This window comes from Scatophagus argus, chromosome 13, assembly GCF_020382885.2.
Source record: "Scatophagus argus isolate fScaArg1 chromosome 13, fScaArg1.pri, whole genome shotgun sequence".
NCBI classification, from domain to species: Eukaryota; Metazoa; Chordata; class Actinopteri; family Scatophagidae; genus Scatophagus; species Scatophagus argus.
Window position 1 is genome coordinate 2073848 of NC_058505.1, and position 15290 is coordinate 2089137.

At 43.0% G+C, this 15290-nt stretch overlaps 3 protein-coding genes across 8 annotated transcripts in view; all 3 read right to left on the reverse strand.

The window, feature by feature from the left end:
• Positions 1-125: 125 nt before the first annotated feature.
• On the reverse strand, positions 126-9590 carry tmem71 (transmembrane protein 71). The gene is made up of 11 exons (XM_046407999.1): positions 9370-9590; positions 7740-7816; positions 7183-7244; positions 6401-6446; positions 6020-6229; positions 4924-5165; positions 4264-4458; positions 3910-3976; positions 3656-3717; positions 2994-3043; positions 126-2902 (listed from the first exon to the last, which is right to left on the reverse strand). Exons 3-11 carry the CDS (start codon positions 7211-7213, stop codon positions 2879-2881), a joined length of 927 nt encoding a protein of 308 aa, XP_046263955.1. The 5' UTR covers positions 7214-7244; positions 7740-7816; positions 9370-9590; the 3' UTR covers positions 126-2878.
• Positions 9591-11437: 1847 nt separating this feature from the next.
• LOC124069159 (tripartite motif-containing protein 16-like) lies at positions 11438-14638 on the reverse strand. Its single transcript, XM_046407996.1, has one exon. The coding sequence runs from the start codon at positions 12880-12882 to the stop codon at positions 11728-11730; it is 1155 nt and encodes a 384-aa protein (XP_046263952.1). The 5' UTR covers positions 12883-14638; the 3' UTR covers positions 11438-11727.
• Positions 14639-14779: 141 nt separating this feature from the next.
• LOC124069126 (dynein axonemal heavy chain 8-like) overlaps positions 14780-15290 on the reverse strand; it is a 32305-nt gene continuing 31794 nt past the window's right edge. For 5 of the 6 annotated variants that reach the window (XM_046407932.1, XM_046407929.1, XM_046407931.1 and 2 more), the window contains exon 93: positions 14780-15225. In XM_046407932.1, the coding sequence (XP_046263888.1) occupies positions 14938-15225 (288 nt within the window). In that variant the 3' untranslated portion in view covers positions 14780-14937. Of the gene's footprint in view, positions 15240-15290 lie in introns of all 6 variants that reach the window. The other variant, XM_046407934.1, reaches the window with a different exon arrangement.

Below are 15290 nucleotides of genomic sequence, written 5' to 3' on the forward strand. Positions count from 1 at the left end.
AAACTTTAAGAAGTTGAAGCCGCGCGAGTTGAAAATGTTTTGACATCTGAGGAGAACAGACTGATGATCATCTTGTGTTGTGGCTGCCAGCGGCTGAAACAGAAGTCAGAACACTGAACAGAAACTGTCTTTAAAATGGGCTTTAATGGATGACAAACATTCATTTAAACTTTAAAGACTAAACAAAATGTTTTCACTGAAACTGGAAAATACTGTAAAAATGAAATCTTAAAATGCAGCACCAACAACAGGCAAACATCCCTTATGGAAACAAAAGGACAACTTTGTCCTTTCACTGGTCCTTTTACTTTGTTCATTTCTTTGTGTCTCAGTTTCAGATTATCATCCAGTTAGTACATCGTTTAAGGTTTAATTTTACAGTTTCAGAGCAGGCGGTTAAGAGCAGATTACAGTACAGTGGAATATAAAATGAACAGATATAATAAGTGCCATCACAAGCAGAGTGCCACATTTCCACCTTAGGAAACAAGTCCAGTCATTGAAAAATTAAAAAAATATACATATAACATCATGTACAGCAGATGTGTACATCACAGACAAGAGCTGAACTAAAGCTTCAGAAACTTTTGATCTTTTGTCTCTTGCAGTTTTTTGTTTTTTTTGTTGTTTTTTTTACAAAACCTCGTAAAAGTTTATTATAAAAAAGAAAAACTATGACAAACTACCTTATTTAAACTCTGGTCATTTAAAGCTGCATTAAAACACATTTGGCCACTAGGGGGCAGTGATCAGTTTTGTTATCTTAATTTTTTTTCCTATTTATAAATCTTATCCGTAAAGTCAAAACTAGGAGCCAAACGAGACTAAAAGCGTCTCACAGCTGTGGACAGTCTCACATCACACAGTGTCATCTGATTGACTTATAAAAATATTGAGAAGTGCAGCTTTAAATGCAAAGTAACGAGATACACGGAGCTGTAATAAAAATATCACTAATAAAGACTTTTTTTTTCTTGTCCTGAACTGTCAGATTTCTACACATTTGGCACTTCTGACTGAATAAAAACAAACCATTCAGAAGTCTGGAGGAGACGTTTCATCTTTAACAAACTAAAATCAATTCTTACAAATTACAAATGACTTTCGGTGACTCAAGAATTTGCACCAGTGACCAATAGAAAATACCAACATACCAACAGTGGCATTTATTTATTCTAACCCACATGATGGACGAAAGATAAAACGTCTCGGCTCCGCAGGGACGTTCAGTACACAAAATCACACATGAAAACATTTAAATGTTGCAAAGAAAGGAAGCACAGCTCGTCTCTTCCCCCTTCAGGTTCCAAAGTCTTGGCGTACTTTGAGGCCCAAACATGACTGAAGCTGAAGAACTTAAATATTAATATATATTATAATAAAGTGAAAACCTGATATATTCATACAGTGCTTATATTCCTTTACATTTCTCAGTCCAGACTTACTTTTTTTTCCTGATGAAAACATTTCTATTTAAATATTTCTCTTTTCCTCCTACAGGAATCACAGAGGGATAACTGATCAATACTAACTGTATCAATACCGCTGAGTTGCCTTTCCTTAGCCCCTCGCTAAGCTAAGCTAAGCTAAGCTAACTGTCTTCACCTCCAAACCGCTGACATCAAGATGCTACAGCAGGTCACCTGAAGAGTTTGTCCTTTCTGGAACTTCAGATTTAGATTTTTCCCTCACAGTAATTTGTTCAGAAATCAAATGTGTGGCCACATAATGTTTCAGATGTGAAGCTGCACCTGTCTGCTACACCACCTCTGAGAAGCACCTCCACTGAAGCAGGACAGTTTAAAGTCTCTGCAGCACTTTGGGGCTGAAGTCCAACACTTTCCTGGCTGCTGGAAAGGCACTTGACAGCTGAAGAGTTTTACTACAAAACGCAGCAGAGAACAACCGATATTTAAAATACAGAAGCCTCGTAAGGTTCTTCACCTGCTGCTCAGCCTTTGTGCACCAAACTTTCGTTTTTTAATCAGTTTCACAGTAAAATCCCAACATGATTTTCTTTTCTTTTTAAATTTTGTGCTATTTCATTTTGAAATAAAACCCTTCAGTCACTTTCTACAGGAGAAAATGGCACCCGTCTCCTGCGGTTCCAGTAGTTTTTGTGCGTTTGCTTTAGAAAAAGTTGCAGCTCTTATTTTAAACAGACGAGAGGCCGCCTGAATTTGTTCTCCAGACAAGGAAAGTCTGACGTTTGGTTACTTTGGACAGCCCAACAAAAAGCCAAGCTCAGCTATTAACAACAGAAGGTACCTTACAGTATTTCAAGAATACATCAGGTACGTACATACAGTATATTTAATACAGATACTATTTGTTTCTAATCTACGGTGACTTGTGTCACACTAGTGAGCTCCTTCGGCTTTTTAACAGAAGCACTCCGTCTGACTGAGCTTTTCTCTCTGGGAAAATCCAGACATGACGTCCTTCAAACGTTTCATGACTCCAACATTTAACACGAGGAAACGTTAAAGGAACGTCCAGTCAGAGCCTGAGGCTGGAACGTCTCCACCATCGTCCACCTGCACAGCGAGCAGCAGGACTTTTGCTTGGGACGGCTTTAAAGGTCAAATGTTGTGAATGCGTCTGCTTCAGTTTGATTTCAAACAGACTTGAGCCTTCTGATCAACGCGTCTCAGCACAGGAAACAAGCTGAGATGAAAATTTACCTTTAAAAAGTGGTCATTTTTCCGAGGAACTTCTGCAGTCAAAGCATCAAACTGGTGTTTCCGTAAAATGCATTCTGGAGCCCAGCATAGCCTGGTCCTTTAAGTGCAACGTTCATGCAAACAGTTAGTGAAATGTGAAATATTTCTGGCCCTCTTTTCCAGTTTGGATCATTGGAAACTGTCCCCCGACGCTTTCACTCGTTCCTTGATGTGATATCCTGAAAAACAGAATCATTAGAAACTCTTGCTGCTGTTTTGTGGCTGCCAGTTGACAAAAATGAAGCGAAACTTGTACGATGGTGGACTCACCTCCGTCTTCGCCCTCCTCCACTCGCCCATCGGCCCCGACTTCGTCAGGACTGAAAGAAACGGGATCATCACAGAACTGGTTTTAATCCAGGAAACGACTTTCTACAATGTCTGACTGTGAGTTAGCAAACAGCAGTATTTTTGCCATTGTGTGAACCATCACACTGTTTGCACTACCTCATTCCACTGTTTGCACTACATGTATATATATATATTTTTTTTTTCTCTTGTAAATATTTTATTCTTCTTTTTATTATTATTATTGCTATTTTGTATTTTGTATGGTGCACAGGACAGAGAAAAATCCGGAGTCAAATTCCTTGTATGGTCACACATACTTGGCAAATAAAGCTGATTCTGATTCTGATTCTGATTCTATTACACTGTCTGTCCACTGTCTCGATACGTCACCCGCGTATTTCAAATGTTTAAATTTGTTTTTCATTTCCCCTGAATTAAGTCGCTTCGGGTCTTGTTAGACCATCACGGCACGCTGGGGGTCGGCTAAACATCACGTTAAAACTAATTTGGAAAAAATGGAATTTGTTGAACAAATGTTTCACTGCGCGTTTTGTGTTTCACCGGATCAGAGAACGTTTCATCAGCCAATCAATAACGCTGACCTGCAGTGACAAATCCATCAAAGTTTATGTGATACTCACACATAAACGTCGAGATCATCGCGAACACGGCCGATGAGACAGTCGCGCTCCACCAGAGACACCTGCAGGAATGGAAACAAACACAATGCTGAGAATGTCTTCAGCTGCAGTTCCTCCAGCGGCCACTAGGTGCTCCAAACAAACTGCATTGAAGTGAATGGGAAAACCGACTACTTTCTGGAAACATCAAATCATTACGGTCTATTCCACAGGAAGTGGGTCTCTCATTTGCTTTAAAGTGAAAATCATTTTACCCTGAGCACAGAGCAGTGAGGATGAAGATGGTGAAGACGAAAAGGACAAGGGCTTTCATTGTGAGACCTGAAACACAAATACAAGTCAGAGAAACAGCTGAAGAAAACAATCACAACACAAAATATTTACGTGTTTCTAAAGCAGACCTTTTCTCGTCAGGCGCTGATGTTAATGCGCCACTAAAAAGCTTTTGCTGATTTTAACATGTTTAAATAAAAGCTGCTAAATTTGTATTTTGTTAAAAACTGAGAAAACTTTCAATAATATCCCAATCACAACATTTAACCTATCGCTGGGCGCCACTGAAACCAGACGAACAACAAACACGAAGAATAAAAAGTGTCACCACTCACCTGTGCGCTCAGGTGGAGCCTGGCAGCAGCAGCTGTTGGTGTAGAAGGGCGAGGGAGGCGGGACTTCGGAGAGGCCGCCCAGTGACTGGGTGAACCGCTCCTTGGATTCGCTGATCTCAGAACAAATCTCCTCCTGGATGAGCATCTTTGGGGGCGGAGTCTCTTTGTCAGGAGGGGGCGGGATCTCGGTGTGATCTGAAAAAGAAAAACACAGGTGTTTATTAGCCCTGCAGTGGGGACATTCTCAGGTGCAGCTGTTCCCGTTTTCCTCTCCCATCCGCTGAAACATCTAGTGACCAAGTTTCATCCTGAAGCCCAAGCTGGAAACAACTACACGACCATTTCGACCGACAGAACGGTCTGAGAGTCAGTTGGCCCAGAAAATGACTTCTTATTTATTCTGTCTCTCCTTGCAGACAGTTTTGTTTCTGGTGTCTGAGATTTCTGCTCCCTCGAGTGCAACAGAGCTGAGGTTCTCACAGCACTGAAATGATATTTCTGAGCTTCATATTGAAGAACCCAAACACAAAACCCTTCAGAAGCATATTGGAACTTTTTCCGACTGAAGGAAGAGTCCTGAAGGAAGAGTCCTGAAGGAAGAGTCCGGATAAAAACTGATCGCCGTGTCGAGGTGGCTCAGCTGAACCCTCAACTACTAACCATAAGTGAAGGTGTGGCTGCTGTCCAGCTCGGTGCTGGTGAATCCAGGCCAGGATGACTCGTCCAATGGGGCCAGGACCTCCTGGCCGGTCCTGTCCCAGCTCTGGTCCTGGTCTTGGCCCTGTCCCGTCCTAAACACGCCTCTGAAGACTTTCTCGTCCAGCCAGGACTGGCAGCTCTCCGTCACATCACTCAGCAGGCGAGCCAGAGAGCCGCGAGGTCGCCGCCTTCGCCGGAAAACCCTGAAGAGACAGGAAATGAGAATGAAATGATCCTGGTGTCCACCTCAGTCACATGTTTCTGTTTAACTGCTATGAATGGTGCTTTTTCTTTGTTGGACTCTGGGTTTGACTCCTCAGCTTACCTCAAAATCAATTTTATCTTTTCTGCATATTTAAGTGTTTCCTTGTCACGCTGAACGTGTGATACACCCCCCCATCATGCAGCAAGATAAAATGTCCACCAGCAGTTTGACCTGAAGACTGCACAGGGGAGTCAGCAGGATTCGTTATAAGTTACCAAAGGCAGAGGTGACATCTTAAAGTTAAAAAACCTTCAGTCTGAGGAAATGAGTTTAAAACTGAGAGTAAACACCACAGACTTCATCAGTTATGTAAGAGAACTAAGAAACCCTTTGGTTTCAGTAACACCGGGGTCGCCTAGCAACCGCGAGGGATGACATCACACCTTGGCTCCTGAACGCCGCATGTGTCAGAGGTGAAGAATTTACAGCTCTGAAACCAGTTCGACATATGCTGGACGGCTCGCTCTCACTGGCTGCTGAGAATGACCTCATCACGATAACGAGAGATGCTTGAAGAGGGTGTGTGTGTGTGTGTGTGTGTGTGTGTGTGTGTTTCAGCCATAACAACACCACCCGCTGCGGCTCAAGCTTCACCATTCAGAGTTTGTTTTCAATAATCAGCCGATTCACAGACCTGACGAGGCCTTTTCTCAATGAATCCACATTTGAGACTCCTGAAGATTAACATCCTTTTAATCCCTCCAACAGAGCTGTGATTGGCTGACGAGTTAACTCTGTACCACGGTACAAACTAAGCTAATTCTGTGAATTTATTCTAAAATCTGCTCTCACCTGACCAGGTTCTCCTTGTAGGACACGCTGGTCTTGCAGGGAGACAGCGACACGTTGCCGTCGTCGTCCCAGAAGAAGCTGTCCTCGGTGACGCTGTAGTATCCGTTGGTGAGGAGGCGCGGCGAACGGCGGCAGGAGCACGGCTCGCCGCCGTCCGCAGACGAGTAACAGACATACGATGAGTCAGGGGAGAGGAGAGACACGTCCAGGCTGAGGGGAGAGACACGGGAGGCTCAGCTCAGTCTAGTCCAAGTTCATGTGCTCCTTGACTGAATCTTTTGGGTGAACTGTTCCTTTAAACAACGGTTCACCTGTTGTTATGCTATGAAAACAGAATTTACAGATCCATCCAACACAGTCTCAAAAGACTCTCATTCCTACCTCTGACAGGACTGATTGGCCCGCAGCCTGCGTTTGATTGGTGAACCTGAACAGCAGAAAAAAGATCAAATAAGTTAGACGAGCAAAAAGGTGAGGAACTGCACACACACACACACACACACACACACACACACACACACACACTCAGCGTGTCTGTCCAGCCTGTGAACCTGACCTGCTTCTAAATAAAGACAGCTTGACTTTTGTCAGTTTGAAGAGCCAGAGAACATTCCTCAGGTGGGCCTGGGAAACCACTGAGGTGAACTCGCTCTTCTGAACAAGGCTGACGTGACGCTCGTGTACAATCTGTGGGAATTGACGGACAACGAGCTTATTGTTGTGCTGCTGTCAAGATCACAGCAGCAAAGCCACGCGGCGTCTGTGGGGGACATCTGAAGTCCACTTTCCCAGACCTTTTAACTGCCAAAGGAATGAAACTGTTGCCTGTGGACTCTTGAATGCAGCACGATGCTATAAGCTAAAATTTAAGACAACCTAAAGATCAGAGGCTCTGATATTTGTTAAAACAGGTGACATTTTAGGACCTTTTGAAGACCTGTTTGAGTCACTGTGTTTCCACGTGGTTTCTCTATGTGTTGTATCTACATGAGTGTTTCCTATAACAATTTAATGCTTTACTTTCGATGTGTAACTGCTGTGTGCGCAGGTCGATCAGAGAATTTCCCACATTATTAACGCAGAGCAGCAGACAAACTTCAACAGGGACGCACGCGTCCACGTCCACGTGTTGTGTGCGTCTGATGTCGCTGACGGTGACGTACTTGTAACGGCTCCGGAGAAGAACAGAGACATGTTTGTGTGCAGCCGAGCGTCGTCCGTCGATCTGTGAAAGACAACAGAAACGCGACACCAGCACTGAGACACATGCAGTCTTTCTTACAGTCAACAAATCCCACAGAAAGACCAAAACCACCAGGATGCAAATCTCAAAAGTGGCCCAAAGTTTCACGTGTACAAAAGGTTTTGGTAATCTCAGATCGATCCACATGTTGGTGCTGCTTCACGGTAATGAAGCAGCAACAGTGTGGCTCACTGGTGTGTTTTTAATGGACCGAACAGTTTGGGTCAGGAAGATAAAAGAACTGGAATAAAATCCAGCCACAGGAGACAGAAGGGAGAAGCGCAGAGGTACAAAAATAAAAGTCTACCCTCCTCCCTGAGCTGCTCTCCGGTAAATTCCTCAGTCACTTCGGTTAATCCTGATTAGAGGATCTCTTCTCTGCATTCAGAGCAGTCGAGGAATTAACCAAATCAGGCTAATGTGAGTCGACTCCAGACTGACCGGGAAACAAAATGAGCGCAGGATACTGAGCCGTACCTTCAAACTCGTTCCTTCTCAGATGTCACTTCGCGTTCGGCGTCTTGTGTTGTGGTTCTCTCACATCCTGCAGCAGCCTGGGAAAGAATGCAGGAGAAAACAGATGGGCCGTTAACGGGCAGCTTCCTGTTAACTCTGCGTCCGCTGGGAGCGGCTGTAAGTCCGCCGGCGACCCCGAGAAGCCCCAGGGCTCGGTTGGAGGTGAAGGCTCTGGACGCTCTGAAGGCTCTGAACGACCGTTCTCACTCTTTCACAAAACATAAGCTGCCAAAGTCTCCTCTTCTTCTTCTGACAGGAAAACATCTTTTCTCACAAACTGAAGCTCACACTTTCTGTCTGAAGCCCTTCAGAGTTTGGAGGGCAAAAACCAAACCAAGTTCCTCTTCGCTGCTCTCAATGGGTTTATGGAAAGACAGAACAAACGAGAGGAGAAAGGAGAGCACTCACGGTCCTCCTGTTGTTCTCTACATGCATGACCTTCAGAAATTTGGATTAAAAGGTGATAAAAATCTAAAGAAAGAAATTCTCACACTTCACAATATAAAGAAAAAGCAGTAAAATCCCAAACACTACAAAATTCATTGTGAAATACAAATTTGAATAATGAGATTTTTTATAGCATTTCAAAATAAGAGTCCTGTTGGCTCCATGACATTCTGTTTCTCTTTCTTGTATTTTTAAACTAATGAACCTCAGGGTCTTCTAACGGGATTACGTTAATTAATTTGTTTTATCCCCCCACCGTGTGGGTCACATTGGACTCTTCCCAGTCTGCGTTTCCCAGCATGCCTTGCAGCAGCAGTCTGTGTGTGCTGGAGCTGCTGATGTTGGAGGAAAATGCGTAGCAGGAAACACAAAGACGGATCAAACCATTTCACCATCAGCACCACACTGTGCGAGCCTGCCTGCAGTACTGATCTGTAGTACTTTTATAGTATTTTTACTGCGTGTTTAATATGCACGGACTCTTATCTTCATTTGAAGTTTAGTTATCCATTAAAGTCCCTCATAATGTCTGTTTAGTGCTGCTTGTTGTGTGTGTCGTCGTTACTGTTCTAAAAGTATTGCATTACTGCATTTTATTTTATTTTAAATATAACAACAACTGTGATAATATTCCGACACAGTTTTAAAGCTGCTCAAAAGTCATTTTACAAACCCTTTTCCAGTATTTCGAGGTGTGTTTCTTTTTGTTTGATGATTCATAACATTATTCTAATACCTCACAGTGTGTTTGTTGCCCTTCATATTCAATTAAGTGTTTTATTTTCATACGTAGCAGTTCACGTTGTGCTTGTGGCGGCTTCGATGTTTTTAACGGCAACATTCCTGTAATATTTCCATGATAAAGTCAGTCATGTCCGTCCTGCAGGCATTCAATTAGCATAAACTGTAACCAGAGGAAATTAATAAAGCTTGCGTTTTTCATGATAAAGGAACAACTTAGCCAACAACAATGTGTATTTTACATTCAAATGGATATCCGATTGATTTTAAATTCTTTTCTCATACTTAAAAATACCCAAAAAACAGGAAACGTTTATGTTTGCTTCAATATTTCATGTTGATCTCAGCTAAATCTTCCGTACAAATCCAGACAAAGAAGAATAACGGGACAAACTGAACTCACCGACTTATTCTTGGACGGAAGTGAAGAAGACAACTCTTCTTCTTTACTTCGTAGCGACGGGGCTTTCTGCGTTAATCGTCGTCTTCTTCTTCTTTTTCTTCTTCTGTCTTCTACTTTTCTTGTTTATAAACCCTGAATTCTTCTTCAGGCGAGCGAAGACAAACAAACGACCTGAAGCTCGGACCTCCGCAGCTGTCACTGAACCTCGCCCACCCACCGGAATCACGGCCAGCTGTCAAAGTAAAACACAAAACAAAACAGGCTCCGGTCACGGATTTCAAAGTAAAATCATGAACGAATAAATAAACAAATATTTTTAAGAAATATATACAAAACTGTATTTATCAGCGGTAGTAGAAGTACTGAGATCATAAAGTGTGTGTGTTAACAAACATTACCCACCACTGTAAGTTGGCTCCTCTCTCTGCAGCTTATAACTGCGCTAACACACCTTCGAAATCCGCTATCCGCTATTTTGACGGGCAGATACCTCTACTTCCGGTTTAAGCTTGAGTTACTTGTCGCACAATGGGACTTCACTTAAAAGTTCAACAACATATTTAAAACATAATTGCGGCAGTTTTCATTTTCGGTTTTCTGTTGTCTCCGTTAAGCGCTGCCTGCTTTGAACATTTTTACAAACATAAATTCTGCCACGTGAACACATTCATGTTTAAAATGAGCATTTTAAAATTCAAATGAAACTTCAAGACAGCAGGAACAAATCATGTGCCGACATTTACTGGCTACTTCACTCACAGTAAACATGGCATGTGAATATGTTTCACCTGTTGCCATATTTCACTTTCAATACTGAAAGTGAAAGACAGCTTTTCCGTAAAGATATCACTACTGAATAAACACTGATCTCACAGTGTAATGGACAGAAAAATGACCCATCTGTGTTTATACTGCTTTCCTATAGGCCTCGCTTTCACTTTGCTGTTCTGTCTGCCACCAGGCACGAAGTACATTTGCCATTCTGCAACCAAAACAGGTAGAGGACTTGTTTTCCCCAGGAGCTCCAGTCCCCAGGTACTGTGGAACAAGATGAGTATCTGTGGAGACTCTGCTGATCCTGAGGAGTCTAACCCAGCTGACTATGGGCGAGATTCACCCTGGACTGGTCGCCAATGTACAGTATGTAGAATGCAGTGTGCATGTTTTTGTTACAGTGGGAGGAAGCTGGAGAAAACCCACACAGGAAGAGGGAGAACATGCGAACCCTGCACAGAAGGGTCCAGACTGGGATTCAAACCTGAACCCTCTGGCTGTGAGGCGACAGAGCTAACCACTTCACCCTGTTATGCTGCTCTCCTTTCGCACCTCCGTTTCCTCAATGCGGAGCGTCAGCTGGAGCTCCTCAGCCAAGGAGGAGGACAGTACAGGGTGTTGGAGATCCACGTCAGCCTTCCTCCGTCCCTCTGCAGTGGACTGATCTCCAATCAAACCCATCTCCACCAGCGTCTCCACCAAGATCTCCTCTTTTGAGTTTAAAGGCACTTGCAGGTCCCACAGATTAGCATCAGATCCACTGTGCTGCATTTATTTAGCTGCTGCAAGGTAGGATTTCTTATAAAACCACCCAAATCAAACTCCTGAGTGCTTCTCAAGAAAAAAGTCAACCAGAAATATGAAGAAAACATGGGAGCGAACACTGAACTGAGCCAACAAAACGTGGTGAAAAACAGACAATCTTTATGTAAGCCAGCCTAAAATAATGTCCTTGTGAGTTGGGAAAGACGAGAGTCACTATTTTATCCTACACTCAGACTGACCTGAGGCCGAGCGTAACAACAACTAATCACGAAATAACGTGAAACGTTGTGTGTGCTGACAGTGTTAGTTATTATGTTAAAGGTTTTGTGTTGCACATGGCACAGCAGAGCATACTTTTATAACAAGAAAAGATTCTTCTATAATGTGATGAGTTTTTATTTCATAATTATATCAAATGTTATGATGTGGAAAAATCTTGTTAGAAAATCGCCTTGTTGTAACAATGACCTTTTTGGCCGCAAAAAGCTTCCATAGTGTGATATCCTGGAATGAAGACAAGAAGAAAACATTTTGTTTATGTCTTTTTATTCATAATGAAACCTTCAGTTTGTTCACATTTCCATCCGTAAAGTTTGTTAAGTGATTTCCTGTACAGATTAACTTCATCCACACAATTGGTTTATTTGAACAGAATCTCAGCTACATAAAACAAAATAATAAAGCCTAACTGATTATCATGATAATTACATTTTGATAACACCTTGTAGTACAAATATTGATCTTAGCATAGTGAAGAAACGCCACAACAACCAGCTCACAGAATTTAACCTGTGGGTTAAATCAGTAAATGAATTCTGTCTATTTCAGTTTACAAAACTCAGCAGTGATTCCATCAGACCAGTAAAACCGAAATCCAGCATAGAGAGGCTGAGTGAATGTGGTCTGGACTCTGTGGAGGAGAGTCATGGTTTCAGAGATGCTGTAGAAGGACAGAATACCTGCTCTGTGATCCAGGTACACTCCTACTCTGGAGGACTGAGGACCTGAGACAGGAGTTTGGACCTTGTTGTGCCAAAACTTGTAACCATGACTGGAACAATCTAACGCCCAAGATCTGTGATCACATCCAAATCCATATTCATTCCAGCTCCCTGCTTTGTTAATTTTCTTGTATGTGACTGCTATATAAACTCCTCTCCCTCTCCACTCCACCTCCCAGTAACAACGTCCAGTCAGACTCTCTCTGCTCAGGACCTGAGACCAGTCGGTGAATCTGTCTGGGTGATCAGGATGAGACTGATGTTCCTCCATTACTGTTGCTTTTCTGTTCCCCTCAGATAAAAACAGCTGTATGTTTGCTGTGTTTGGATCCAGTGTGATTTCACATGAATATTTTAAAAAGTCAGCTCTGGTCTTGGGCTCTGTTCCTGACGGTAAAACATCCACTTCAGTCTCTGGTAGTGAAATATTGCAGGAGATGTTCTCCTGGAGCTTCTCAGTGGGCTCCACCAGCTTGTGTTTCTTAAACTGAGCCACATCATAGTGAGACTGAAGGTGTTTCTCACAGTAAGAGACCAGACAGACCAGACAGGACTTGAGGGCTTTCAGTTTTCTCCCAGTGCAGACATCACAGGCCACATCTTCAGGTCCAGCACAGCAGGAATCAGCAGAAGCAGCTTGGAGTCCAGTCTTCTTCAGCTGCTCCACTAAAACTGCTAACATGGTGTTTTTCATCAGGACAGGCCTCGGTGTGAAGGTCTGCTTACACTGAGGGCAGCTGTGGATTCTCCTCTCATCCTCTTCATCCCAGTGGGTTTTAATACAGTTCATGCAGTAGTTGTGTCCACAGGGAATCGTCACCGGATCCTTCAGTAGATCCAGACAGATCGAACAAAATTTTTCCCGGTCAAGCTGAACTCCTTTCTGCGCCATTTCACTTCTCAGCAACGACAATTGTCTGGCTTTCACTCCTTCAAAAGTGAAACTAGTTTTTAGCTCTGATCTAAACAACATGTGCCTCTGCAGTGAATGAGGCCTGTCGGCTCCTGCACTTCACCGCCATGTTGGTTCCACCCATCTTCAAACTGTAGATCTGAAGGGGAGGGAACAGGAAACATGTGGACAGAGAGGAGCTGACTGTGTTTGAGAGCAGGAAGAAGGAGAGCTCATCGGGCTTTGTTTCATTCCAGGAAGAGGAGCAGCTCTGTGAATGTGAACTTGTGTGTCCTCATTTAGAAAGAAGCCTCAGCTAAAACCTGCTCCACATTTGAAAGCATTTTTATCTGTAAAATATGTCTCAGCTCCTCAGTCTTTGGTGATGGCTCAGTGTTTTCACTGCCTCTTACTCAAATTATCTTCAGTATTTTACTGTTTAGAAAACAGCTGAAAGACATGAGGAAGCTAACAATCTGCACCGTCATGAGCCATTTAAAATGCTGCGTAATCTCTTTCTCACTTTGTTGAAGCTGAAATAAAGGAGGTCAAATTAAAATCAAACCTCCAGGCAGTGAGAATCACAAGCCAAACAGTCTCTGATGAAGGCAGCAGTTTCAGCTGTGTTGTTTGACATTATGCAGTCCCAGACAGGCTGTCAAAGGTAAGGAGTCAGAGAGGAGGACTCTGAACACAGGTGTCACAAGCAGCCATATATACAAAGACTCTGTCAGCATGTAAACATGTTGTGAACCTGCACACAGCGAGCTGAGCTGCTTTGAGCTCCACCACGTCCCTGGTTAGCAGGCCGAGGACGCCCTCTTGTGGCGCTCATCAGTTTGCTCATTTCAGTTGTTCACCTGCAGCAGGACGTGAAAACTCCACTGAGCCTTTGGCAACTCCAAACATCAGCAGAGAGCAAGAAAAGTCCACAAAGAGAGGTGGACAAACAGGTCCACCTGGGACCTGGGACCAAATCAGAGAATTTCTTACAGGAAAAGAATTCCCAGTCTGGGACTTCCGGTTTTGTAGGGGGCGCTCGCGACGTAGTCCAGAATGAACGGAGGCTTTTATGGGTAAATATTTGCATTATGTTTTCAGTATAAGCGACAGAGACAATATAGTTCCATGAAATTCTCTTCTTTTTTGTGACAAAACACCCTTCTGTATTATTATTTCAGTATTTGCGGCATACGCACCAGTTGACGGCAGTCGCCATTTTGGTTTCACACACCAATCAAGCACTAAGTTTGTGCTTTGTTTTAACCTGCTAACGTCTGCTGTAGCCATCATTAGGAAAATGCATAAGGACTATGACAAACAAAACCAAGAATAACCAATTGCTGTGGTCATGTTCATTGAATGATAATTAAAGTTAGTCTACTGTAACATAAGGTTGCTGGTTGTAAATCTTTAACTGACCAATCAGCATACATTAGCAAAAGGCTAGACTTTATGAGCAAGACCATCTGTCCTGTAAGAAAAAAGAGCAAGCTTTAGTATTTTTTCCTTTCAATTCTGATATGTAATCGATACTATATTTGCAAAAACTGAATTTAAATTTGCGCTTTTGTGTAAATACTTAATTAAGCCATTTAGCTCCGTACCTAGCAAGTGTCCCCCAGGTGAATTGCAACCAACTTTTGGTGCAATGTAGCTCAACAGGCAGGCTGTCTGTAGAAGGGTTTTGAACTTTGCGTTGACGTTCAACACTTACCTACAGGTGATACTGAGTACTGTGGCAATGCTTGGAGGGAAAATTACAAGGCCATGGAAGACCCCTGTGGACACCATCACCAAATGTAAGAAGGAGCATTCATTTACCATTTACATCACTTCAAAACATTATCTGTATATCATGGCCTTTAGAAATGGAATTCTCCACACTGTCACTTTTATAGGTTTGGTTGTTAATTTTGTTCCAATCCCTGTTGACAGCAGTGGACTAAAAAAGCCAAAGAAATGGAAAGAACATTTCTTATTGCCGAAAGAACATGTTTATAAATGTAAGAAGCTTTGCTTTCTCTGTTCACAAACCATTTCTGGAGCTTCACAGCAAAACAGGGAGTTTGGCATCAAAAATGACTTATTTTACCTTTAAGCAATACCACATATCAATACAGACATGCAGCTATCTTATTTGATGTCGCACAGCAGGGCAACCCCACGCAGGATCCAGTGGTCCGGCGACTCGAAGGTAGGCAGCACAACCGATGTGATATAGTTCAAGTCTGTGCGCCTTGGTTTCTTGTAGATGGGACTCACGTACAGCTTAGGGTCCACGGGGGCGGCGGAGTTGATGGCAAACATGTGGATGACAGGCATGGGTGTGAACAGCACTTTGGGTGAGGACTCAATGAGACAGGTGTTCTTCCTGTCCCAGCCTGCGCCATCCAGGTACAAACCATAAACATAAACTCCCTCCTGTTGAGGACAAACTTAAGCTGTTCACTCGTTTCACAGTCAAAATGAATGTGAATTTGAGACTG